General features: G+C 44.8%; 1 protein-coding gene across 3 annotated transcripts; it reads left to right on the top strand.

Annotated features, from left to right (window-relative positions):
- Positions 1–4,639: 4,639 nt before the first annotated feature.
- Positions 4,640–21,602, top strand: GP2 (glycoprotein 2). Of its 3 annotated transcripts, XM_005591386.5 has the most exons (11): positions 4,640–4,688; positions 5,688–5,817; positions 7,834–8,274; positions 9,124–9,234; positions 11,626–11,837; positions 12,330–12,478; positions 13,665–13,910; positions 14,713–14,875; positions 16,078–16,162; positions 17,414–17,458; positions 20,815–21,602. In XM_005591386.5, the coding sequence occupies exons 2-11, from the start codon at positions 5,724–5,726 to the stop codon at positions 20,871–20,873; spliced, it is 1,605 nt and encodes a 534-aa protein (XP_005591443.3). In that variant the 5' UTR covers positions 4,640–4,688; positions 5,688–5,723; the 3' UTR covers positions 20,874–21,602. The 3 variants fall into 3 exon arrangements, 1 of the variants encoding a protein (XP_005591443.3); XR_012429348.1 differs by having other exon boundaries at positions 4,640–5,817; positions 14,713–14,923; XR_012429349.1 differs by lacking the exon at positions 12,330–12,478 and having other exon boundaries at positions 4,640–5,817.
- The last annotated feature ends 5,417 nt before the right edge of the window (positions 21,603–27,019 follow it).

Genomic DNA, 27,019 nt, shown 5'->3' with positions numbered 1-27,019 from the left:
TTCCTGTCTGGTAGGAGAGAGAACTTGAACAAGTAATTCTAAGTAGGTCAGACATTTCAGAAATGAGAGCATAGGCCAGGCATGGTGGCTCGCACCTGTAATCCTGGCACTTTGGGAGGCCCAGGCGGCGGTGGTGATTGCTTGAGCCCAGGAGTTTGAGATCAGCCTGGACAACATGGCAAGACCCCACCCCTACAAAAAAAAAATTAAAAATTAGCTGGGCATGGTGTCACGTGCCTGTAGTCCCAGCTACTTAGGAGGCCAAGGAGGGAGAATCTCTTGACCCTGGGAGGTTGAGGCTGCAGTGAGCTGAGATTATGCCAATGCACCCTAGCTTGAGTGACAGAGCAAGACTCTGTCATTAAAAAAAAAAAGGAAAAATTAATGATTGTATACCAGGGCCTGCTGGTTCTGTATCATGGAGACAATAGTGATGTCCTCAGAGGGTTAGTTTAGTTTTCCAGAAACATTTATCTGAGAATGTTATATGTGCCAGGCACTGTTCTAGGTGCTGGGGAACACTGATGAATAAGACAGACAATTACATATTGATGAGTAAGTCCCTGCTTCCAGGAGTCTCCCAGTCCTTAGGGGTAATAAGGAGTAAGCAAGTCAAGGTCAGGTACCTGGAATGTCCTAAGGACTCCCTCCAATCATTAGACATTTCCCTCCCAATCCAGAAGATTCCCTGGAAAACCAACTCCCAGGGACACACCAAGAGCAGAAAAGAGATCAATGATCCCCATTAGTAGGAAATGCTTTGTGGGGTATGAGGGTCCTCCAGGATGGGGCGGCTGGTTCCAGCAGACCCAGATACCCCACGAGTCTCTGGACTTCTGTGCCAAGTGGATAGAAGAAAGCCAGTTTCAATGGGAACTCTCTGCTCTGCTACCAGCTGCTTCCCTGGGCTCCAGCTGTGGCTTTTCAGGAGAGGCCAAGGCCCTCCTTGGTACATTATCAGAACTTTCTGATCCCAGGGAAATCCACACGTGTGTATCAGCAAATGGGGGCTGCTAGGGCAGTGTGTCTTAAGTCAAGGGGCCTGTTATCACACAGACATGCACAGAAAACCTTGACATAAGAACTTTGCAGAGGAAGACTATGGGCTGATCCCAGCCCCTGTCCACTGTCAGGCCATGGTCAGTTGGTGGCTGATGGTGTACGCATCCATCTGTGCTTGCACTCCAATACAACAGAACATAAAGGAAAAATCTGGGCCAAGATCAATAAAGACAAAGACCAAAGACAAGAGCTGGGATAAAAAGAAAGCACATCAGAATTACTCCTTCAGTCCCTCGGTACTTTTTCTTTGCCTTTCTTGTTTTCTATCGATTATCCAGCTCAATATATTCAACAGGTATTTTGGGCATAAGTTCAATGCCAGGCAATTTTCTATGTACCATGGAAACAGCAAATAATCAAACGAGAGCCCTTGCTGGTAGAGAGCTTACATTTAAAAGGCAGATACATTTAAACAACAACTATGTGCCACGTGATAGATGGTGACAAGTCCTGAGGGGGACGAAGAAAAAAGGATGAGGGATAGAGCAATGTGGGTGTTATTTGACATAAAATGACCAGAGAAAGTCCCTCTGCTGAGCAGAGGCTAAAAGAAGTAAAGGAGTGAACCAGGGGCATATCTGAAGAGCATTGCAGGCAGTCGGAATAGCAGGTGCAAAGGTCCTGAGGTAGGATCTTGTGTCTTTCCTGCAAGGCTCACTGCTTACACTTGGACAGCCATAAGTTTGAGGAATTGCTCACTGCAGAGGGTCTGGGAGTGCTTTTTATGAATTTGTCCATGTGTTTACTCAAGAAGTACTTACTAGGTACTGATTAGGACTGCAGAGACAGGCTCTCTGTCCACAGATATCTTTTATTGATTTATTTATTTATTTATTTATTTATTTATTTGACAGAGTCTCACTCTGTTGTCCAGTCTGGAGTGCAGTGGTGTGATCTCAGCTCACTGTAACCTCCACCTCCTGGGTTCAAGTGATTCTTCTGCCTCAGCCTCCTGAGTAGCTGGGACTATAGGCATGCACCACCATGCCCGGGTAATTTTTGTATTTTTAGTAGAGATGGTGTTTCACCATGTTGCCCAGGCTGGCCTCGAACTCCTGACCTCAAGTGATCCACCCACCTTGGCCTCCCAAAGTGCTGGGATTACAGGCATGGGCCATCACACTTGGCCTCTGTCCACAAATATCTTAACAGCCTTCAGAGGTAGACAGATAAGTTGGCAGGTGAGTGTAATTGGAATCAGCCCTGCGAGGCCTAGGAGCAGAGAAGGGGAGTGCCAGTGGAGTTAGGAAAGGCTTCCTGGAAGAGGTCATAACGTAGGATGAGGCTGGGTGAAGAGTGATGCAGGCTGAGGGAATAGCGTATGCAAAGGCTTGAAGATGAGGAAGAGGCCAGACAACCACAAATTATAGCAAGACGCTGCCTCTACAAAACAATTTAAAAATTAGCCAGATGTGGTGGCCAATAACCGTAGTCCCAGCTACTCAGGAGGCTGAGGTGGGAGGATTATTTGAGCCCAGGAGATCAAGGCTGCAGCGAGCCTATGATCACATGACTACACTGTAGCCTGGGCAACAGAGTAAGACCCTTGGTCAAAAAAAAAAATTACCTTCATAAGGAATGGTGGCCCGAATTTGGATTGGTGAGGTGGAGATGGAGAGGAAAGGATTATTGGAAATGGGGGCAGAGGGAGAAAGGAAGGAGCTTAGAAAGGAAGAGGCCAAGTTTCCAGCTTGGATGACTGGGAGGGGAGTGGCACCTTTGACTAAAATATATTATACAATGAGGAGGAGGAGATTTAGGGGACTTGATGAGCTCAGTGTTGCACTTGCTGAGTTTGAGGTGTCTCAAGCATCTCAGCGGCAGTGAGAGGTCCAGCAATCAATAGGTAGATGGAACTGAAGTTCAAGGGAGTAGCGAAAGCTGGGGATACAGATTCAGAACTCAGCAGCCTGGAGATGGTATGTGAAACCATGAGATAACTTGATACCTCCCAGGGAGAGTTTATGAAGTGACAAGAAAAATGGGACCTAACCGGCATTCTTAGGGACAGGATCTCGTAGCAACAGAACAGAAATCTCCAAGTAGAAATAGGAGACTCAAGAAAATACTATCATGCGGAGTCAAGGAAATGCAAGGTACCCAGAAAAAGCAGTAGGCAAATCCAATCACAAAGGAGCAGAAACAAACTACCCAGTGGATTTGGCTATAAAGTTGTAGCTGCATGGTTCAGATTGGAATGGTGAGGCCAGAAGAAGGATGGAGGAACTGACTTTGAAAAGGAGGAAGATCGCCTTATTAAAAGTTGAAGGGGGAAGAAGTGGAGGACAGAGACCAGTATTTATATGTTTATAGGGAAAGGAGCAAGGTCAGGTGTTGTGGCCTAAATTGTTTTTGAAGTAGGGTACAAGATATCTGCTGAGAAAGGTGGTATGAGCGGGTGATGATAGCCATAGAGACCATTTAAGAGGAATGGGAAGGTTGAGAGTGGCCCCTGGGGAGACTGGGATGGGCACCTGGCCAGATTGAATGGATCAGTGGGCTATTTAGTGGACCCAGTTGTCATAAGTTCCACATTATAGAGACTTTTCTCCAGTTGCTTTGGGAGTAGAGAAGGTGGCTTGTAGCACCTTTCATTTTTCCAGGTTGAGGTTTTGTAGAAGGTGTTACCAATGCCAAGACTCTCCTGTTCCCTTGACCCCAGTTGCCTTGGCTCCTTAAGGAGTCCCAGAGTGACAGAGAAGAAACAGTGGCCATTTTTTTTCTGCAAAAGCTTTGGCTCTTTTATGAAGTCCATGATTTCTACCATGCCATGAAAGCCCAGTCCAAGCCTGGAGTTAGTAAGTCCAAGATCCTCTACAGCGTCTTCTCAGTCTCATGCCTTCCAATCTCTAGGGCAGCCTACATATCAAAAGGGATTTACAGGGGCTGCTCTGATGCTTCTTTTGTCCAGGAACCTTTGTCTGTCCTTTGGCATTCCAAAATCCATCATCACCAAATTAGCCATTCCAAAACTCCTTAGCATTAGAAATCTGGAGTTGGGTAGAGTCTATGGACCAAGAAATGGAATTTTGTGGAAATATCCACACTCCCTTCCTTCTTTTCCTATTTATCCTCTTAGTCTAACTGGCCCAAGCTCAGTGGCCTTCAGACAGAAGCAGAAATGTTCCAAGATGATTAGCTAGGAACACAAGGTACAGTTGAAAATCCATTGTGCAAACAAGTGCCTGTTTGATTTTCTCTTCACTTCCCTTTGGGTATTAAGCTTCCTTTCAATTCGTGTTTGGTTTCTGGTAATAAATATGGCACCAGTTTCATTGATTGATTAGGAAGATTAAATGTGAGAAGTCATGGACGCAAAGTAGTGCCCAGCATGTTCAGCATTCAGCACACAGCACTATTGTTTGTAGGAAGCATTTGCACGATGCTGAGACAGCTGGAAGGGTTTACATTGTGAGGGGAGGGCCCTTCTTTCACCATCCTTTGCGTAAATGGCTTATCTCACCTCCACTCAACAAGCCCAGTGTATGGCCTAGAACTCCCATCATACCTGTGCACCAATTGAGGAGAGACACATGGGTGGGAAATTGCAATAAAAAGACAGCCCACAGCAGGCTGCATTCCCATGGCTGGCAGAGGAGAAGGAACGCTTTGTGTTCTCATCGGAGGTAAGTCCTGCTTTAAGCCTCAGGAGGCTTTCTCCTAATCCTGGGAAATCTTGATCCACTGGACTTGCTAGGGTTCTTTGTTTCTGGAAATTTTTAGAACCTAGCAAGGAGTTTGGATCCTGGCCATTGTCAAGTGCTCCAGGTACCACTCTATATCCAACTCAGCCATGCTTTCAGTCACCTGCGATGTTCCAGGCCTATAGTTGCCACCCTTTCCCTTGCCCCAGATACTCCCACCAGGGCACTAGGTCTCTATAGGGATCTCAACTCTAAGAATCACCAATCCTGGGTGCTCCCCTATCCCTGCTGCCTCATAGCATACTCACGATATCCCTGCCAGAAACCGATCTCTATTTTCCACTGAAGTCTTCCAGAGGTTATAGGAAGTTTTCCAAAGATTTGGCCATTCAGGGAAAGGATTTCCCAGAAAAGTAAACGCCATCCAAATGCTGGCAGGCTTTTTGCAGCTCTTTCTTTCTGCCTCACCACTGCTCCCAACCCCCATTGATTTATTTATTCATCCCTTAATCCTCTAATGAGTACCCATTGTGTGCCGGATTCTGTACTAGGAGGAAGGAACATGGGGCTCGGTTTGGCATGGTTCCACACTCACAGAAATCTACATGCATAGAGGACATTTCAGGGGGCTCTTAACAGCACCCATTGCATCAAACTAAGAAAGGGCAGCCATTACTTTTGTGTGCAGATATTCACAGGCACCGTATCCCTCTTTCTCTATCCAATCTCCAGAGAGCCTTTACCTCCACCTGAGCAGGGACCATCCTGAGACCTTTCTAGGACATTCTGCAGTACTAGCCAGCTCTGAGCTTGTCTTTGGTTTGCTTACTGTCAACTTTATCTCCCATTATCTTGCTTCATCTGTCCACAAGTCACACCTACTTTGAAACAATGCAGCTCTTCATGAAGGAAGTCAACGGATCTGTTTCTAAGAACATAGTCTTATGCCCTGATCTTATTTGGGTCTTTCGTTTCCCGTAGCTGCACGGCAAGTCTGCATACAGCAAAGTGACCTGCATGCCTCACCTTATGGAAAGGATGGTGGGTTCTGGCCTCCTGTGGCTGGCCTTGGTCTCCTGCATTCTGGCCCAGGCATCTGCAGTGCAGCAAGGTAAGTATTCTGCTCACCTGGCATCTCAGATGTCAAGGAAGACCTAGCAAGTGAGGATAGAAGTGCAGAGAAGGTGACTCAGGTAAGGAAGAGGAATTGGCGGTTCTAAAGCAAAAACTCAGAGCTAGAAATCAAGGGAAACATAGTGAGACACAATGGAAATCAAGTCACAATCATCTCTCAAAGAATCTAATCAGAAATTCCCTTGAAACGGCAGTGGGAGCCAGTTAACATAACTTCCCATGCCCATATCTTTGGGAGATCAGAGATCCCAGATTAAAGAAGATCAAGAAATACACAACTTAGTCACCTTGTACTGGAAAGCACCTTCTTCTTTTCCTGAAAGGGCTAGATTAAATGATCTCTTTATGAATTGGGCAATTCAGATACTTGCAGAAAGGAATCTCAGACTTAGAATTAGAGTGCAAATTTCAGCCCTGTGGAGGAGGGTGGGTGAGGGAATTGAACTCACTGGAGGCCTCCAGTAGAAAAACGCAGGGTGTGCAAGGAGTAATCTAAGAACAATAAATTCAGGGATTCCTTGTCTTAAGCACATGCATGAGAAAAGTTTGAAAATCTCTTTTTCTGAAAGGCCCTTCTAATGTGTATTATAAGCATGTGCAAAACTTGAAAGTCTCTTTTTTTAGAAAGCCCCTTTAACGTGTATTATAAGCACATGATCCTGTGTGTGCACTTAGCTCCTTCTTCAGGCATCTACAGCATTCAACAAATCAGAACTAGAGAAGAGAATTCGCTTGACCCTGGTGCTCTGCTTGGCATTTTACACATATTATCTCACTTAATCCTCTAACAATCATTTAAGGCTTTCTTTCTCCAAATGAGGTGTATATATTCCAAGATGATTCGGGGGATGCCTGGCAAACTCTTAACAAGTTTTTCATGGTTTTATGTTTATTTTTTATGCATATCTAAAAAATATAACTAGCACATGATATCTATGTTATCACAGATATTATTCTTTAAGATGAAACTAATTCTTAGAGATAATCATTGAAAGAAACATTTTAAGTCAATAATAGGACAGGCAAACACATGTATGGCAAAGGTCATGACCCAAGGCATAGGAATGGATAAAGTTTGAGAACCACTAGTTTACACACATGGTTTTGCCAATGAGTCTCAGGGGACTTAAGTCACCTGCCAAGGTCACCCAGCCAGCAAGTGTGGAATTGGATTTAAAGTCAGCCCGACCAGCCTGTGGTCTTCCTCCTTTACTTCTCTGCCTCTTCATACATCACAGTTTCTATAACTGTTTTGAAAAATGATAGATCAACAATCAGAAATGGTCTTGTTAGGTCAGTGGTTCTCAATTGGAGGTGATGTTCCGCAGGGGACATTTGGCAATGCCTGGAGACCACTTTGGGTCATGCTGCTGGGATCTGGTAGGTAGAGACCAAGGATACTCCTAAACATTCTATAATGGACAGGATGGTTCCTCCAATAAACAGTGACCCAGCCAAAATGTCAATAGTGCCAAGGTTTGGAATTCTTACATTAGATTGTGCTACTGGTATGGAAAAATGTCTATGTTATGTTAAGTAAAAAATGCAAGTGGAAAAAAAGATGTTGTACAGAATTAAACTTATTTTTATTTTTAAGAAAGCAATATATTTTAAACATGCCTAAGAAGAATCTGAAGGCTACATAACAAATTTATTGTTACTTCTGGGGATGAGATGGGCTTATGGCAACTTTCATTTTTGCTTTATTCATTTTAATGATGTTTGAGGTTCTTTTTCAGTAAGCCTGTATTACATTTATAATGAGAAAAACAAATATTAGTCAAACAAGGCTGCTGTGCATGAATGCACAGGAAAGAACTTTGTTACTCTAAGGCGGGGAGGGAGACTGGGCAGGATGGTGGCCCTGATGTCCTCAATGCCTAAAAAATACCGCAGAAGATCCTCACTGGTTATTCTGCCCGAAAGGTGATGAAGTTGATGTTTAATTAATGGATTAAACATTAAACCCAACTGCACTCTGTCACTTTCCCAGGTTATGGAAACCCCAGTGAAGCCAGTTCCTATGGGCTGGACTTGGACTGCGGAGCTCCTGGCACCCCAGAGGCTCACATCTGTTTTGACCCCTGTCAGAATTACACCCTCCTGGATGAACCCTTCCGAAGCACAGAGAACTCAGAAGAGAAAGAGGGGTGCGATGACAACATGAGTGGCTGGTACCGCTTTGTAGGGGAAGGAGGAGTGAGGATGTCGGAGACCTGTGTCCAGGTGCACCGATGCCAGACAGCTGCTCCCATGTGGTTGAACGGGACCCACCCTGCCCTTGGGGATGGCATCGTCAACCGCACTGCCTGTACCCACTGGAGTGGCAACTGCTGTCTCTGGAAGACGGAGGTGCTGGTGAAGGCCTGCCCAGGCGGGTATCACGTGTACCGGTTGGAAGGCACTCCCGAGTGTAATCTGAGATACTGCACAGGTGAGCAGCAGAGCCCTGGAGGAGGCAGCTACACAGTCAGCGAGATGCCCCCCAGGCTCAGTAAAGTGAGTGGAGCAAGTCAAGAGGAGACAGGAGAGGATGCAGAGCAGCCTTGACTCAGCTCCTGCCCAGTGAAAACACAACACAGGGGTTGTCAGACCTTCCAACGTTTCAAGCCAGAAATTCTCATTTAAGGGTGAAATTTCCCAGTTTATAAATGTCTGTAGCATAAAATCCAGAGCTCATGCTCATTCAGATTTTGGCTGCATTTGGGAAGTTAAATTTGCCTCCCTGAGCCTCGGTGTTCTGATCTGAAAAAAAGGGGGTAACGGCAAAAATAACAGCTAACACATAATGCTCACAATGTCCTTGTTGCTATCCTAAGTACTTCAAATGTATTAACTCATTTGATCCTCTCCCCAGTTCCATGAGATAAGTGCTACCTAATTACCACAATGAGGGGCACAGAGAAATTAAGGGGCTGTCCTAGTATCACAGAGCTGGAGCATGGTAGAGCTGGGATTTGAACTTGGCATTCTAGCTCCAGCATCCATGGGCTTAACCGCCATGCTGTCCTTTCTCATTTTGATTAAATGGGCTAATACATTCATTGTCCTTAGAATAGAGTCTTGTCTGTGGTAAGTGTTCAGGTGGCAGCTTTAGGGCTCTCACTTATCCTACTGGACTGGGAGTCAGGAAATCTGAATTTGAGGCTTAACGCTTCCACTAAGTATCACACAACCTTGGCAAGATTCTTGTGCCCCGGTGGAATGAGAAGGTTGGACTTGGGGGCCTCAAGTCCAGCCCACACTGCATCCTGATCTTCTCTCTCCGTGCCCCATCACCTAGATCCCTCCACTGTGGAGGACAAGTGTGAGAAGGCCTGCCGCCCCGAGGAGGAGTGCCTTGCCCGCAACAGCACCTGGGGCTGTTTCTGCAGACAGGACCTCAATAGCTCTGGTGAGTGGCTCACTGGGCCAGTAACTACCATCCTGAGTGGACAGGGCAGGAGGGAGGGAGCTTTAGAGCGTCAGGATAAGGTATAAAGCAGAGTCGGGGGCATGGACCTGAGGTCAAGGGAATGTGGGCTCTCCAGTCTATTTGCTGTAAAGCCAGTGGGTTTGCAAGGATAGTAGGGCAGAGCTGGAGCAAATTTCCAGGTCAGCTGCTGGGCCACGGCCTCAGGAAATGGTTCTGACATGCACAGGCTTGACCCCTGAGGCTGAAGGTACTGAAGATGATAATTCTGCAAATGTAGGAGCTATGTTTTCATAGTCACAGGGTCTTCATGTCAGGGACATGGGCAGACTTCTGGGGACAAGTCACTATTGTCTCTGAGCCTGAATGTTCTCATCTGTAAAATGAGGTTAAGGTGATAATAATACCCACCATACAGGGCTATTGTGAGAACTAAATCAGAGCAGTCCAATTGGGAAGGCTCAGGAGGTGATGAATTTCTTGTCCCAGGAGGTGAGCAAGCAGAGTGAGATGGCCCGTGGGTAGGGATGTCATAGACAAACAAACACTAAGCCCTGGACAGGGGATGGATGAGCCTCCCACTGAGATTATTTCCCTCCATCACTGAACTCTAACAAGGGCCTTTGATCTTGCCCTTGGCACAAGCATGCCTTCCTCTGAGCACACTCCAAGTCCCTATGGAAGAGAGAGTGTTCTAGGCAGCAGGACAAGAAGGAGCATGACACATTTGGAAAATGGAGCTGCAGTGTGAACAAGGCGATGCTTAGATGTGCCCAGCAGGAGCACCCTGGGAAATGAGGGGTAGGGAACAACCAACAACCTTGATCTCCTTAAAGCCTCTTTCTGCTCATTGAGTGGATGAAGCCCCAGAGAGTCAGTGTGGTTTTCTGGGGTTTGGGCCCATCACAGAGTCAGAACTTGGGCTTTAAGGAGGCCCTCCCTGTACATGGATGGGCTCCAAGGACAGTCTCAGCTGACTGAGTGAGCAGGTGGCCTGCCTCACGTCTTCATCAGTGGCCAGCAGAATGATGGCTGTCCAGTGGGCCCCATTGCTTGCAGACACATCCCTCTGTGGTCTGACTTTCACTTCCTTCTCCATCTCTCACACCCCACTCTCATTTTAGGTTCCTGCACCTCTGAACTTTGAAATTCCACAAATGCACCATCCCCTCTATCTCATCTCCATGCTTTTGCCTATCCTATTCCCTTAGCCTGAGATGCTTTCACTTGCTTTACTCACTTGCAAAACTCCTACCCTTCTTTCAAGTTTCACCCCACTGTGAATCCTTCCCTGGCTTCACCAAGAGACTTAGACTTTCTTCTCTGCTCCCCCTGCATCTGTACATACTTCTGTCTGTATCTTTATCATATTGAAGTATAATAAGCTGTGGGTATGTTGGTGTTTACACAAGACCAAGAAATCCTCATAGGCCAAGTCCATGCCTTATTTACTTTGTGTTGAATGCACCTAGCATTTGAGAAGGTGGCTGGTAAAGTGGCTCATGCCTGTAATCCCAGCACTGTGGGAGGCTAAAGTGGGCAGATCACCTGAGGTCAGGAGTTTGAGACCAGCCTGGCCAATATGGCAAAACCCCATCTCTATAAAAATACAAAAATTAGCCCAGTGTGGTGGCACATGCCTCTAATCCCATGCCTGTAATCCCAGCCTCGGGAGGCTGAGGCAGGAGAATCACTTGAATCCAGGAGGCAGAGGTTGCAGTGACCTGAGATTTCACCACTGCACTCCAACCTGGGCAACACAGCAAAACTCTGTCTAAAAAAAAAAAGGAGAGAGAGAGAGAGAGAGAGAAAGAAGGTGGTTGGTAAATATATATTGAATTAATGCATTCATGAATGCAATAGAAACTGTCTTCCTATTAGTTTACTATTTGTCTACCCTATTCAAATATTAGCTCTGTAAGAGCGGGAATTTTGTCAGTTTTGATAAGTGTTGTAGCCCCAGTGCCTGGCAGATAGTAGATGCTCAAGAAGTTGTGTGTTGAATAAATGTTGAGTTAAAATATGATAGCTCTGAACTTGGTCAGATGTGCTGACTCAACAAGGTAACATATATCTAACTTTGATTCTAGTATGCAATGCAAGTCCATCCTGCCTCCCCAAATAACACAATCCCCAAGAGGAACTAGACCAAAAAACCTTAGCTAAGCCTGCACATAGGACACTTGGAAATCTCGAATGAGGGGCCCCCTTTGCCAGCCTCACCTACTGCCAGTCTAGGCATGAATTCCGTCTGGGTCCCAGGGACCTTCCAGTTTACATAATCTTCTGGGTCATGGAGACCTTACCAAAGAGTAAGGAAAGTGGGCTTCCAGACTCATGTCCATTCCACTTGCCTTCATCTCTGCTTTGCAGATTTCCACAGTTTGCAGCCTCAGCTAGACTGTGGGGCCGAGGAGATCAAGGTGAAGGTGGACAAATGTTTGCTGGGAGGCCTGGGTTTGGAGGAGGAGGTCATTGCCTACCTGCGAGACCCAAACTGCAGCAGCATCTTGCAGACAGGCGAGACGAACTGGGTATCTGTGACCAGCCCCGTCCAGGCTAGTGCCTGCAGGAACATTCTGGAGGTAAGTGGCTTTCACACCACTGCTGCCAGAAGGTATGTGTTGGGCTGATGGGACCTATCATAGTAGCTCTGAGATCTTGGACAAGCCACTTAGCTTCCCTGAGCCCCAGGGTTATGTGAGAGTGCACATGTTGGTTTACATAAAGAGCTTAGTGTAAATCTGACATGTGAGTTTCATAAACGTAAGCTACAATTATGATAATTTTAATTAGGGATGGTGGGGGAGGGATGCACAGAGAAGCAAGCTTGTCGGTTCCTGACTCTTCCCAAGGGTCAATAATTTATTGGTCTAGTTTTTTGTCTGGTGTCCTCATTCCCCTTCCCACAAAGTGTCAGTAACACTAAAGGAGGAGGTCCCTTTACCTCCATGAGCTCAGAAGGTAGGGTGGCTGCATGGTTAAGCACATTGACTCTGGAAATCAGATCTGGATTTGAGATACACCTACATACACTTACACATAAACATCTGTGTGGTTTTGTTTTTATGCCAAAGAGAAATCAAACCCATGCCATCTACAAAAACACCCTCTCCTTGGTCAGTGATTTCATCATCAGAGACACCATCCTCAACATCAACTTCCAATGTGCCTACCCACTGGACATGAAAGTCAGCCTCCAAGCTGCCTTGAAGCCCATTGTAAGGTATGGCATTGACCCTTGCCCTTTGACCTATAACCTTAGCAATAGTCACATCACACTTATTTCAAGTGTAGACTATGATGCCCACATCATATTACCAACCTCCTCCAGGAGCCTCCAGTCATTCAATCATTCATTCCACAAGCACTCACTGATTGTATATTAAAGATGTTCAGCATGAACAAGACAGACATAGATTATTCTGTGGATATTAAAGATGGTTATAACTAGGCAATGCAGCAACATGAAACAGTGCTTACTAAATGTGCTAGAAAACAAAAACGCAGGACAAGTTCATTCACCTTGAGGAACAAAAGTATTAAGCAACGAATTAAATCAGTAATTACTTATAAGCAGGATAAGTGCAATGTAAAAAAAACGTGGGGTGCTTTGGGAGCAGGGAACAGGGGTTCCAGACCCCTGTTGGTGGTGGATTTGATGGGGACAGAACAACTTCCCTGCAGACATGAGATTGAAGCAGAGACCAGCTTTTATCGGATAAACAGGCACCCCATCCCCAGCAGGAATAGCATCAGATAGCAATTTGGGCAGGGGCTTTTCTCTGTTTTATTGTGTTTCTGTCCCTGAAATGGGGTCCTGTTGAATCAGTTCCTTAGCATCCCTAGATTTACCAGGGGACTTTCTGGGAAGTCAAAAATCCAGAGTGCCCATCTCATTCCTTATTGCCCCCTGGTATTACAAAGCAACAGGATCAGAAGGATTAGCAATTTTCTAATTCAGTGGTTTCCAGATGGTTTGGTGCTGGGGCTCCTGGTTCACAAAAAATCAAAAGGAAAGCCATTTCTGTTGTTAAAATTGGGTTTCACTGAAGACTGTGGAATGGAGGGAAGCGATCTGCTGCTAAAAAAAATGTAAACACACAGAACTGGTTCTCAGCCCCACTCTCCAGGTGAGAAGATGGAGGTGTACACTCAGTTATTCCTTCAGTGAGAGATATATGTGTAACTTGTCCTGCAGGGAGGATCCGTGGAAATCCTGGAGACAGACTTGTCTGTCAAGTTTGGTGCCTAGAAACTAATAAATGCTCCGTTTAAATGAATGATTGAATAGTTCACTTAAGGATCCAAGACATGTGTCTTTGCCTTCATAAGTGTGTTAAGTAAGTAGCAGGGCTTGATTTATGTTGTTCTCTCTGAGGTTCCCACTCTTGTGGCTTTCCTTTTCTCAGCTTCCTGAACGTCAGTGTGGGCGGAGATGGAGAGTTCATTGTTAGGATGGCCCTCTTCCAAGACCAGAACTACACGAATCCTTATGAAGGGGATGTAGCTGAACTGTCTGTTGAGTCCATGCTCTATGTGGGCGCCATCTTGGAGCAAGGGGACACCTCCCGGTTTAACCTGGTGTTGAGGAACTGCTATGCCACCCCCACTGAAGACAAGGCTGACCCTGTGAAGTATTTCATCATCAGAAACAGGTAACGAGCAATTCTAGAATTATCATTTGGCCTTACTAACGTTTACGGGAAAATGTTCGTCTCATCCATCCCTAGCAGATGTGTAAGTTGTATTACATAGCATAACCACACTCTTTGACTCAGAAATATCACTCCTGAGATTTTAGCCTAAAATATTAATACCAAATAGGTGGGTAGGGTGAATAAATGCCAATATTTTTCCATTTCAATATTCTTGATAACTTTGGTAACAGGCTTATTGTTCAAAACTAGGGAATCAATTTGGTAGTAATGGATTATTACACCAAAGTGAACACTGGGTCAATATGAAAACAATATGATAAATGTTGTGGGATGAAATATTATTGAACTGCCCGGCTGACAAAAACAAGGGAAAAATGCATTTCTATAGATCACGATTTAAATTATAGTAATAATCCTAGCTAATATTTGTCATTGAGCTTAGCTATGTGCCAAGAAATATATGTGGGTTATCTGATTAAATGCTCACATCAGTCTCATAAAGTGTATATTACTGTCTCCACTTTACAGATAAGAAAAGTAAGGTTCAGTAAGGATGAGTAACCTGCCCATAATCACTTAGCTAGAACATGGGTCGGGCTAGAATATAAAATCAGTCTGTTTCACTACAGAGGCTGTGCCCCCAAATAATTTAAGCCATGTGAGTTTATGGATATATCTTGGAGGAAACAGAGGAACAGAAAAAGTCCACTTTATCATGATGGAGGGAACCCGAGGGACTCTTTAATTTTCTCCACTGCTATTTTAAGAAGTTACACCTTTGCCCCTGTCACCCTCCCAGCTGCTCAAATCAACGTGATTCCACCATCCATGTGGAGGAGAATGGGAGATCCTCGGAAAGCCGGTTCTCAGTTCAGATGTTCATGTTTGCTGGACATTATGACCTAGTTTTCCTGCATTGTGAGATTCATCTCTGTGATTCTTTTAATGAACAGTGCCAGCCTGTGAGTTTCTCTTTGAACTGAACTCTTCAGAGCCCGGCATGGAGCCTGGTACCTGTTAGACTCTCCATATATATTTATTGCAATTATGAATGAAGGGAGGGTGGGAGGGAGGGGAAAGGGAGGGAAGGGAAGGGAAAGGGGAAGGGGAAAGAGAAGGGAAGGGAAAGGGGAAGGGGAAAGAGAAGGGGAAGGGAACTGAAGGAAGGAGAGAAGGGAAGGGAATGGGAAGGGGAAGAGGAAGGGGAAGAGGAAGGGGAAGAGGAAGGGGAAGAGGAAGGGGAAGGGAAGGTTAGGGAAGGGGATGAGGAAGGGGAATGAGGGAAGGAAGGGAAGGGAGTCAGAAGGGAAGAGGGAGGGAAAAAGGAATAAAGGAGGGATGGAGAAGGAAAGGAGGAACAGGAAAGGAGAGAAGGAAGGGAGCAGGATGAAGAGACGGAAAGAGATGGGTAGGTGTGTGGATGGGAGGGAGGGAAGAATGAAGGATAAATAGATATACTCTAGGTCTCCTAAAGGGCCAAATCTAAGCAATTTTTGTGTCCCCAGGAGGCAGATTTGATAAAGAAATCTATCTACTAGATTCCATTGGCATCTCTTAAATGATTATAATCATAGATGACGTTTTTAGTGCTTGCTCTTTGTCAAGCACCATACTAAAACTTCTGCATACGTTTTCTCATGTAACTCTCAGAACAACCCTGTAAGTAGATTATTTTATCTACCCCACTGTGAGGGTCAGAGAAGTCCTTGCCCACAGGGCCACACACATGTAAAAAATATCAGAGCCAGGGTGTGCCCCAGCCGAGAGGTGACTCCAGCGTCCCTGCTCTTGCCTGCATTTGGCACTGCCTGTGAATAGTTGGTATTTTCCAAGTGCTTACTTTGTGCCCACGTGTTGCAGGCACATCTCATTTTCATCTTCATAACCAGGTGGGTATTATTTAGTTATTGTAGAGAGGCAAAGTCATTGGCCCCAAATTATATAGCTAAAAGAAAGTCTCTACTTGATGAGATTCAAACCCAGATTTGTTTGGCATGACAGTGATAATTTTCTAGATTGAGATAACCACAGCATCGGAATTAGGGCCATAGCATGAACTAGTTCTGGACCCAGTTCTTGGTCCAGAGTTGCCCATTGCAGGAGCAGTCTAGATAGAATCCAGGCATTTAAATTTTGATATAATAAAAGTTCATCATCCCTACAGTCTTGCCCAAGAAGTCAAGTCCGCAGTGAAGTACCAGCCATTGACCTATCCCGGGTTCTAGATTTGGGGCCCATCACTCGGAGAGGTAAGTGGCCAAATCCCAGTGACAAGACCTGCTGGCTGAGTGTTGACAGTTAACCACAGATGCCTGGGGTCACCAGCCCAACTTCTCAGGGCTTTGCTGCCACCTCAGTCTGACCCTTACTGAAAAACCTATTCTTTGAGATGCTTTGAGTAATAATAACAATATTGTCATTTGGACCTCCTATGTGCTTAGAGACCAGGCTAAGCTCTTGCATCCATCAATTCACTTAATCCTCCTATGCCTGTGTCCATGTTACAGGCGAGAAACTAAGACTCATAGAGATTAAGTGACTCGCCAAGGATCCCCCTACTCATGAGTGGCTAGAGTTAGGATTGAACCCAGCTCAGTCTGATGCCAAAACATGTGGCCTTTTCCTTATTCCACCTGTTTCCATGTCCCCATAACTCAGTTCCTTACAGGTGAAGTGTAAGTCCTAAATCCCGTTTAAATGCAACTTTGTTTTCTGGTGAATGACTGTGTTTTCCAAAATTCATTTATGGTATTCTGGAGTATAATATAGGGGAGGCTTTCCAATGGCTCCTCATATTTTCATCTATCCTACTCATGGATTTACAGTAGTGTCTATTTAGTGTTTTTATTTCCACCAGGATGGAGAAGTAGAAGAATGAAAGCCTTTTTTTTCCCCCTAAAGAAATTAAGATGCAGTAATGTTGGTACTAATAATACTTTCCTTGTGCCTGGCACTTTGTCAAATGCCTTTATATGCACGATCACTCTGAATGCTCATAACAGGTGAGGTAGGTAAAGCATTATCACCAGTTCCATTTTCCAGAACAAACAGAGGCTGTCTCATGAAGAAGGCTCTTCCCTGAGTTTTCCTACCATTTTACTGAGCTCTCAACTTGAAGCCTCAAGTGGCATCACAGGGTAACTTGGTGGAGGTTAAGAACTTTCACTTTTGAATCAGACATACTGGGGTTTGAATCCCAGCTCTGCTACTGACTGGAAAGGTCAATTTGGCAAGTCCCTTAACATCACTGAGCTCCAGTCTTCTCATCTGTCAAATGGGGATGATAATACTTTCCTCACAAATCTGTTAGGAGGATTAAGTCTAAGACGCATGCAATGTGTCTAGAAAGGTGCCTGTGCCAGATCATAGATGTCCCCACAATGTGGATGGCCAGTGGTTGTGATGGCCAGGTCTAGGAGGATGTGAAGCAGTTATGGCCACAGTGCTGCAGTCACTGGAGCATGACTGAGGAAACCCTCCTCTTCTGTTCTTGTTCACAGGTGCGCAGTCTCCTGGTGTCATGAATGGAACCCCCGGCACTGCAGGTACATCATTTTCTCATGCCTTTCCCATAGCTTTCTCAACTCTCCTTTCTCTTTTCAATTCTGCCCCTTTTACGGCCCAGACCCTATGCTAGGGACACTGACATTAATCAGACCCAAGATTGGCCTTTGAGATGCCCGCAGTCTAGTGGAGGAGACAGTCCTTTGATAAGAAATATGTACTGTGTGCCAAGTCTTGTTCTAGGCACTGAAGATGTGATGGCAAACAAAACAGCCCAGGTGCCTACCCTCATAGAGCTTATGCACCAGTGTGGAAAGTAGAAAATAAAAAGTAAACATGGTACTTTGGAAATACAAGAAAGTGATGTGATAGAAGAGTAATAATGCCTTAAAATAGACATTCATTTCTTTTTTTTCAAACTCAAGAAGTTTTTATTTCTTTTTTTAAAATTCATTTTACTTTAAGTTCTGGGATACATGTGCAGAACATGCAGGTCTGTTACATAGGTATACATGTGCCATGGTGGTTTGCTGCACCCATCAACCCGTCATCTAGGTTTTAAGTCCCACACGCATTAGGTATTTTTCCTAATGCTCTCCCTCCCCTTGCCCCCCATCCCCTGGCAGGCCCTAGTATGTGATGTTCCCTTCCCTGTGTCCAAGTGTTCTCATTGTATAGACGTTCATTTCTGTCACACATAAATGAAGCTTAGAGGCAAACTATCCAAGGCTAGTGGGGTAGCACCATAAAGTCGTCAAAGATCCAGGCTCCTTCCAACTCATGCCTCCACCATCTTTGAGGTGTGGCCATCATCTTCATGTTCCAAGATGGCAGCCAGAGCTCCAACCTTTGTATCCAGGCAGCAGGATGGAGGGAACAAGGAAGAAGCCAATGAGTGTTAAAAGACATTCCTGAAAGCTACACCTTATACCTCCACTTACATCTCATTGGCTGGTGCTTAGTCACATGCCACACCTAGCTGCAAAGGAAGCTAGGAAATGCAATCTTTACTCTGGATGGGCCGTGTGCCTAACCGATGTTTGATGGCTTTATTATCAAGGTAGGAAGGAAGAAAGACTGTCAGAATGGATAAGTGGTCAGAAAAACTTTCAGAATAAGTGATATTTAAGCCAAATGAGAAAAATGAGTCAGAGGTGCAAATGTTAGGGGAATGAGCTCTATATGCATGGGAACACCAACAATTCATTGCACAAGTGAGACAGGCACTTGAGCAAATAAATGACAAGTAGGTAGATGGTACAGAAAGAGTACATAAAAGGCTAATTAACTGTATTGGATAAGGTCTGGAAAGAATTTCACCAGGTAGTAACATCTGAATGGGTTTTTGATTAATGACTTGGAGCTAAACAAGATGACTAATAAAAGAAATATCACACACACACACACACACACACACAGCCAGACAGAGAGAGAGAGAGAACATTTTTACGTTTTTTACATATTTATAGGGTACTAGAAATCTGTTTTGGACAAAATGGAAAGCACATACTATTAAGATTTGCTTTCCCACAAAATGACCTATATTGGTGAACCCAGACATGAAAAGGTTCTTTCTATCCTCAAAGCCCAAACTTAGACGGCAGTTTTTAAATTGCCCAAGTAAGTCCAAGATGGACTCTCTATGTTCAGTGCCAGCATTCAGACAATGCTAAGAAAAGTCACGCTCATTGAGAGGAGTGGTTAGAACTCATTCTAAAAGCAGCTTAGGCCAAGTGCGGGTGGCTCATACCTGTAATCCTAGCACTTTGGGAGGCCGAGACAGGCAGATCACTTGATGTCGGGAGTTTGAGACCAGCCTGACCAACATGGAGAAACCCTGTCTCTACTAAAAATACAAAATTAGTTGGGCATGGTGGCACGTGCCTGTAATCCCAGCTGCTTGGGAGACTGAAGCAGGAGAATTGCTTGAACCCAGGAGGTGGAGGTTTTGGTGAGTTGAGATTGCACCATTGCACTCCAGCCTGGGCAACAAAAGCGAAACTCCCTCGAAACAAAAAGCAGCTTGAAGTCAGGAACCTCAAGTCTCATTCCTTTCTGCCAGTCCTTCTGGTTAGCCCAGTGCCTGGAACAGTGTGGTTTCCCAGTACAGTTTGCCAAACTGACTAATTTCTAGGATGAGTGGTGGATTTTGGACGCTTCTGGACAAGGAGGGGATCAGTCTGATGTTGAGGCAGCCTACCCACTACAAGAGGGCACTTGTGGTTTTCATTGTCTGCTATCACAATCATCTTTGATGTTTTAGAATTAATTGAACACCAACCTGTTTGATAATTATAACTTTTTGCCATGAATTGTGTCTGAAATTTATATTTCTCTCCTCACTTCTAGGACATCAGCCAATTACTTTGAAATTGGGTTAATGGGGAGATTTTATAATTTGGTAGTACGGCAGGAAGGCTCACATGTTTCTCCTAGGCCCTCCGATACAAGACATTTATCATCGGGGATCCATGTCCTTCACCAAAACTGAGTACACAGTGATGTGCCAAAGAGATACAATCCCAGCAGAACTAGATTTTAGAGTCTAACTTTTAAAACCAACATTTATATAGTGTTTACCATGTGCCAGGCGCTGATCTCAATGCTTAATATGAACTCACTCATTTAAGCCGTACAAAAATCCAGTGAAGTCACAGGAGCTATTAATATTTCTCTTTGGCATACAGGAAAATAAAGGCAGAGAGGTTTAATAACTTTTCTGGGACTGCCCAGCTAGGTATAGAGCTGAGATTCTAAGCTAAGTAATCAGGCCTCAGAGGCAGTGCTTTTTAACCTCTGTGTCTTTCTGCCCCTTCAGTATTAGTCAGCATAAGTAATGCTAGCTGCTATAACAAACAATCCCCAATCTTCTGTGTCTTTACACAACAGCATTGTTTCCCACTAAATCACTGGGGGAGGGGATGCAGTTCTACTCCATGTAGTCATTAGGAGCTCGGGCTTCTACTACCTTCTGGTAACTTCTGGCAACTCCACTATCCCCTGCAAGTCCTATCTTGGATACTCTGCATCTGCTCCCTTAGATGGTAGATGAGAGAGCAATAGAATATATAGGAGGATTTAAGGATCAGACATAGAAATGGCACAGATGACTTCTATGTACATTTTATTGGCCAAATTCAGTCACATGGCCCCACCTACTTGCAAAGGACACTGAGAAAAATTGCCTTACTGTGTGTCTAGAGGAAAATGAAAAAAAAATTTTGGTGATTAGATAGCTTTGCCTCTACCATGTGAGTCTCAGAGACTATAACCAGGCCAGATATTAAAGATGCTTTGCCTTTCTCATCCTGGTGTTGCAAAACACAAAGAGGCCAACTTACATTTACTCCTGACTCCCAAAGCCCAACACTTGACAGTCATCTTTCTTGTATTTCAGGGTTCCTGGTGGCCTGGCCCATGGTCCTCCTGACTGTCCTCCTGGCTTGGCTGTTCTGAGAGCTCCACTGAGCATCTGGCCTTGAAGTTGTGTTCTTCCCTCTGGCAATGGCTCCCTTCACTACTTCTGCTTTCCACTCCAATTCACCCAGTCTTGGTATTAACAGACTCAAGGCCAGGCTAGGTTTCGGGAAAGGGAACAACTTTCACCTTCTTTAAAACTCTCGGCTGGGCGCCGTGGCTCACGCCTGTAATTCCAGCACTTTGGGAGGCTGAGGCAGGTGGCTCACCTGAGGTCAGCAGTTCAAAACCAGCCTGGCCAAAATGGTGAAACCCCATCTCTACTAAAAATACAAAAATTAGCCGGGCATGGTGGCAGGCACCTGTAATCCCAGTTACTTGGGAGGCTGAGGCAGGAGAGTCGCTCAAACCCAGGAGGTGGAGGTTGCAGTGAGCTGAGATTGTGCCATTGCACTCCAGCCTGGGTGACAGGGCAAGACTCTGTCTCAAAAAAAAAAAAAAAAAAAAGGCAACATAGTGGGGTTCCTGTCAGTCTGTACTGGGCTGCCCTTCTCATTTGTTAATGGGACCTTGAAAGCAAGCTTGCTAGGTGCCCTCTGTGGCTTTAGCCTTTACCGGAAGTGTGGCGCATGTTTTTAACTCCAGGGAAGAGGTATTCTGTCACTAGGGTATGGGATGAGCATGGAGAAGAAGCACCGGCCATGATTCCTTCCTAAGCATCTCCTGTTCTGACTGCTCATGAATTGAAGAGACTGACCCTTGCATTCACTCTGCTTCCTTTGATTGTTTGTATCATGGTTTCCAAAAATCTCCATGGGAACATATCAAAGGGCCACTTTTGGAGACTCTGCTCCAGGAAAAACTAGTCCCCATAGCTCCCCTATCCCCCACCATACCACAGACATGCTGTGACTTAGAGAACTACACAAACATCCTTGGGACCTAGATGCTGGAGGAATGACTCGATTTTGATGCAGAAACTTCATCACGCAAGGGAGTACCTCTCACTGTAAACGGTGCTGTGCTTGCTCTGAAGGATTAAGCAAGAAGTCCCAGCAGAAGCAATGCACCAGTCCTGCTATGGGAATGTAACTGCAAAGCCTAGGAGATGGGTGAAGTCCCTTTCTGGAGACCTTTAATGAGTACTTCAAAGCACTCCACAAAGATGCAACAAATAGGGCATCACACATACCCAGGCATTAATACTCACGGGCATATATATAGATACTGAAATGTGTACACTGACTTACGCCCTTCCCACAGCTACAGATAAGGCCTCGCAAAGCTGGCCTCAGAGACACATCAGGAACCAAGGTAGACCAGCAGGTGCCGAGCCTGTGTATCTACTTGGAGGAGACGTTCCAACGTGCTACCTTGTTTAGAGATGGTGTGGTTGCGAGAAACAGAAACCCACTACAATTTCTCAGGCAAAAGGGGAGTTAATTATAAGGACGTAGGAGCACAAAGTTCAAGTGCAAGAGATACCTCCAGGCTGCACACGCTCTGGCAGTGGGGCCTGGCAAGCCAAAAGAAGCCAAAGTTTGTCTTGCCTTCTGTCCCTCTTTCTGAAGCCACATAGCCTTTTATGACGGTGTATCTTTGCATCGCCTTTGTTTTCTTTTTCTGTCTGAAGCCAGCTTTTCCTGTTCACTCATCCCTTGATTAAATATGGACATTCCAGCTTCACATCACTTTCTAATTCAGGGACCAACAGAGACTGGTTAACCTGTTGCCATCCCGCCTCCAAATCGCAACAGGGAATTTGATTTCGCTGCTTGGGCCAGGGTTCAATAGTCTGGGCCAGGAGACTGGGACTATCTAGCACACAGCCAAAGTGGCTGACCTGATGGGGCAATCTCACACGAATGGGGTCGTTTCTTGGACAGACATCCCAAGGGCCACTATGATAGTGGCTTCTCTAAAAGAGGAGTTCCTGGGAGGAATTGCATTCTGTTTCCCGGTGAGTTAGAGGAGGCCTACCTACTGCATCCCAAGGCAGGTGGCATGGTAGAAATAGGCCTGAAAGAGAGGTCAGGTTCTAACCTTCTTCTCTCTCTGAGGCTCAGCTGCTGCCTTCTGTAGAATAAAACGGGTTGGTCTGTAACAAGATTTTCAAAAATGTATAGTAGTGGAACTTTACAATTTGACATGGACATCCAGAGATTAAAAGCAAATAGATTCTTGATGATGTCAGGTGGGGAACTTAGCTCTCCATTCTGTGATTCCTTCCTCTGCAGGCCCTCAAGGCAACTCCATAAACACTCACAGAGCTGCCAGAGCCAATGTTTTGGAGCACCCTGGGACGTATGAACTCTAGCATAATGTCCAGGAGAAAGTACATAAGATTCCACTTAGAGCCAATCTCAGCTATCTATCTGTCTGGCTGTCTACCTATCATCTATCTATCTATCTATCTATCTATCTATCTATCTATCTATCTATCTACCTACCTATCTATCTATCCATCTATCTATTATCTATCTATCATCTACCTCCTATCTACCTATTATCTACATACTTACCTACTCAATTATCATCTAGCTAGCTAGCTAGTTACAACTTTTTCTTTTCTACAAATGAGCATGTTGTCTGAATAACAATCTCTGAATGTCCAGTCCACTTCATTCATTCAGTCAACACAAATTTGCTTAGCAATTTGTATGTCCCAGGTCCAGGGACCTGGGTACAATGATTAATTAGATGTAATCCCTTCCCTTGGAAGATTCACAATCCTGGCAGAACCCAAACTCACATAGAGGCACTCACAGACAAACCACCAACACACATACCCACTTACCCCCAAACACAGGCCTGTATGCCCAGAGGCGTCTATCCACACAAACACACACATTCTAACAGACACACACATCAACCTCATGTGCCCAAAGGCACAGAAGCACATGCGGAAAGCCTCAGAGACCCTCAAGCCAGCCACTTACATATTTATTGTCATGAATTACTTTGTGACAACCAATATTTTTTAACACCCCCTATGTATAAGGCATTATTTTAAGTACATTTTGGGCATTATTATCATTCCACCCTCACATTAGACATGGAAGTTAGCCACTACTATTACCTTCAATTTAGTGATGAGTAAACCAATGCTTTAAAAAGATAATTACTCAAAGGCCTATAGCTTTTAAATGCTGATTTCAGGGCTTGAACCCAGGTAGCCAGACTTTAAAGCAAATGCTCTTAACTAGACACTGTATCTTGCCTCCATTTATAGACAACACTTACACACACACACAAACACACACACACAGTGTGGCACCCATATATACATATGTGCATGTTTATAACATATATGCACCCACTTGCACACAGGTATGTGGACAGACACATGCATTTGCCAGCAAAGGCCCTCACACATACACAGGCATTAATACTCATGGGCATTTAGATGTTGACATGTGTGCACTGACTTATGCGTCATGATTTAGATGCAGACACACACATGGAACTTCACATATAACTTAATACAGAAAAAAAACCATAGAGACACTCCAATACTCACACACACATACATATGGCTGCACATGCACGCATACATATGTATACATAAACACACACATACATACCTATAAGACACAGGATCTGGATCCAACTTTCCAAGAACCAGGATTCCTGCCATGTTTCTCCCCCATCAGCTTACATCTCCCACCCCTAGTGCTGTTCAGCTGGGCTCTGGGGCAAGATAAATTCCAGCTGCAGAGGGCTCAGTGAAATAGGGCCTGGACCCAGCATCTGAAAGTTCTGGAGAATAAGGATGTTGGGGATAGCAAGAAGCAACCTGAAGACTAGTCTTCCATACTGAGGAATACTGGTCTCTCAGGCCTGAAGAAGCCTTTGCAAGCAGCTGGTAGAGGATGCCGAGTGGCTTAATTAAAGAACTTCAACTCTTCTTGGGGAAACAGAATGAAGCAGCAAAAGCTTAGTAGTGTAAGACTGAGACAGACATTGCAGGACTCAGAGAAGGGAGACCTCAGTCCAGCCTGAGAGAAGAGGGAAGGACTCAATCCCAGTCCCTTCATTTCATGGATGGAAATTGAGGTCCAGCAAAGACAAATGGCATATCCATCCTTAATGACCAGGCAGGGATGAACGGGGTAGGGAGAAAGGTAAAACTGGTCACCTGAAGGAAATTTGGCCTGGGAACCCCAGAGGATAAACCCCACCCATCCTAACTCATTCCATAATCTCTCCCCACTCCGTTCCTCTCTTTCAGCCTCTTTCTCCTGTGAAGGGCCAGAAATCACCCTCATGTTTTCTATGATATTAGATTCTCCCTTCTAAAACTCTATCAAATTCATCCACCTTTCTTCAACTTCGTTGAATCTGATCTTTTCCAGGCTACTGTCATCTCTCATCATAACCGCCATAATAGCTTCTGAAGTGGCCTTTCTCCAGGCTCATCTCTCTCAATCCATTCTCTACTCTGCAGCTAGTGAGCATTTGAAACAAAAGTCACTTTCTCCTTTAGATCACTCCAGAGGCTCTTTACCTTCTATAGGATGAGTTCTGCCTGCTTACCTGAGAGATAAGGCCTCTCCAGCCTTAGTCCTTAAACATATCCCCTTCATAACCCAGCTTCCAGTGCCACGGAATTTCTCAGGCTCCCTGAGCTGTTCTGTTGTGCTCTACCCTACTTTTATGTGCTGTTTTTGCTGTCTGGAGGGCCCTTCCCCTCACTGGGGTTATTTCTCCTATGGAGGCTTCCTGGCTCCCCCTGTCTGGTGTAAAGTAGGCAAATCAATCAATAGAAAATAGACCCAGAAATGACAAATAATAGAATCAGCAGACCAGAAAGGCAACACAGTTTAATAAATACATTCCTTTTTTTTTTTTCAAGAAAGTAGAGAAAAGCATGAGCATGATAAGGAGAGAAAAGGAAGATATATATTTACAAAAACTACTACCCTACTTTATGACCTCTTCTTTACAAACTTTTTTTTTTTTTTTTTGAGATGAAGTCTCACTCTTGTTGCCCAGGCTGGAATGCAGTGGCGTGATCTCAGCTCACCACAACCTCTGCCTCTCCGATTCAAGTGATTCTCCTGCCTCAGCCTCCTGAGTAGCTGGGATTACAGGTGGCTGCCACCACGCCTGGCTACTTTTTGTATTTTTAGTAGAGACGGGGTTTTACCATGTTGGCAAGGCTGGTCTTGAACTCCTGACCTTAGGTAATCTGCCTGCCTTAGTCTCCTAAGATGCTGGATTAGAGGCATGAGCCACTCTACAGACTTTCATAATCACATGTAGCAACTACATCTGAAATTATGTTTTTACATCTGTCCCACCTGCACCCTTCACCCCAGACTGTTAGTTCCTTGAGGACAAGGACTTTGTCGCATTCCAACATTATTGGTCGAATAAATGAAGAAACAGGCTGCATCCTTTCTCTTTATCCTTTTACCTCCTCAATCATCCTGCTGCTATCTTCCAGAAGGAGAGGAAACAGCTTCACAGGAAAAGTAGAGGAGATTTTCCCACTTGAATAATTACGATGAAAGTGCCAAATCAGAATGTGAAATAGGAATTCTGAGCTCTGCACCAGACACTGACTCCCATGCTGTTAGCTGATGTTAAAGAGGATGGATTTCTTTTCGCTTAGGTCTCACTTTCTGTGCCTTCAGGGGAAGTTGGTTGGAAGTTTGAATGGTTTGTTGTTGTTGTCGTTGTTTTGTATTAAGGAGGGCTGTAATGTAACCAATACAATGGTTATTGATGGACAGTAGGTTGAGAGAAGCTGAAGGGTGATTATTTAATGGCAGGAGGGGGAGAAAAAAAAAAGCAAGTATTGTCGGGGGAGGGGAGGGATAGAATTAGGAGATATACCTAATGTAAATGACGAGTTAATGGGTGCAGCACACCAACATGAGACATGTATACATATGTAACAGACTTGCACGTTGTACACATGTACCCTAGAACTTAAAGTATATATATGTGTGTGTATATATATATAAAGCAAGTCTATAAAGAGCTTGGGACACCAAGTCCAGAACTTCATGCATACAGCAGCCAGTTAGCAAATCTTAGAAAGTCTTAGAGAGGGACTTGCAAACACACAAATATCAGAAAAAGCATTTGTAGCGGAGACCAACCAAAACACTGGATTCTGGGAGCCTCTCTCTGAGAGTGGAATTAACTTTGTTTCATAGAAGACTTTATAGGCTGGG

Source organism: Macaca fascicularis, chromosome 20 (genome assembly GCF_037993035.2).
Source record: "Macaca fascicularis isolate 582-1 chromosome 20, T2T-MFA8v1.1".
Classification (NCBI taxonomy): domain Eukaryota; kingdom Metazoa; phylum Chordata; class Mammalia; order Primates; family Cercopithecidae; genus Macaca; species Macaca fascicularis.
The sequence above is the reverse complement of the archived record's forward strand: the minus strand, read 5'-3'. Positions and strand labels throughout refer to the sequence as shown.

What these genes read in the sequence shown, in the direction of transcription:
- GP2 (XM_005591386.5), top strand. Translation starts at nt 5,724, where the DNA reads ATGCCTCACCTTATGGAAAGGATGGTGGGTTCTGGCCTCCTGTGGCTG. An exon ending in TAATCTGAGATACTGCACAG is followed by an intron (nt 8,275 to 9,123) that starts GTGAGCAGCAGA and finishes CCCATCACCTAG; the next exon opens with ATCCCTCCACTGTGGAGGAC. An exon ending in TGGAACCCCCGGCACTGCAG is followed by an intron (nt 17,459 to 20,814) that starts GTACATCATTTT and finishes CTTGTATTTCAG; the next exon opens with GGTTCCTGGTGGCCTGGCCC.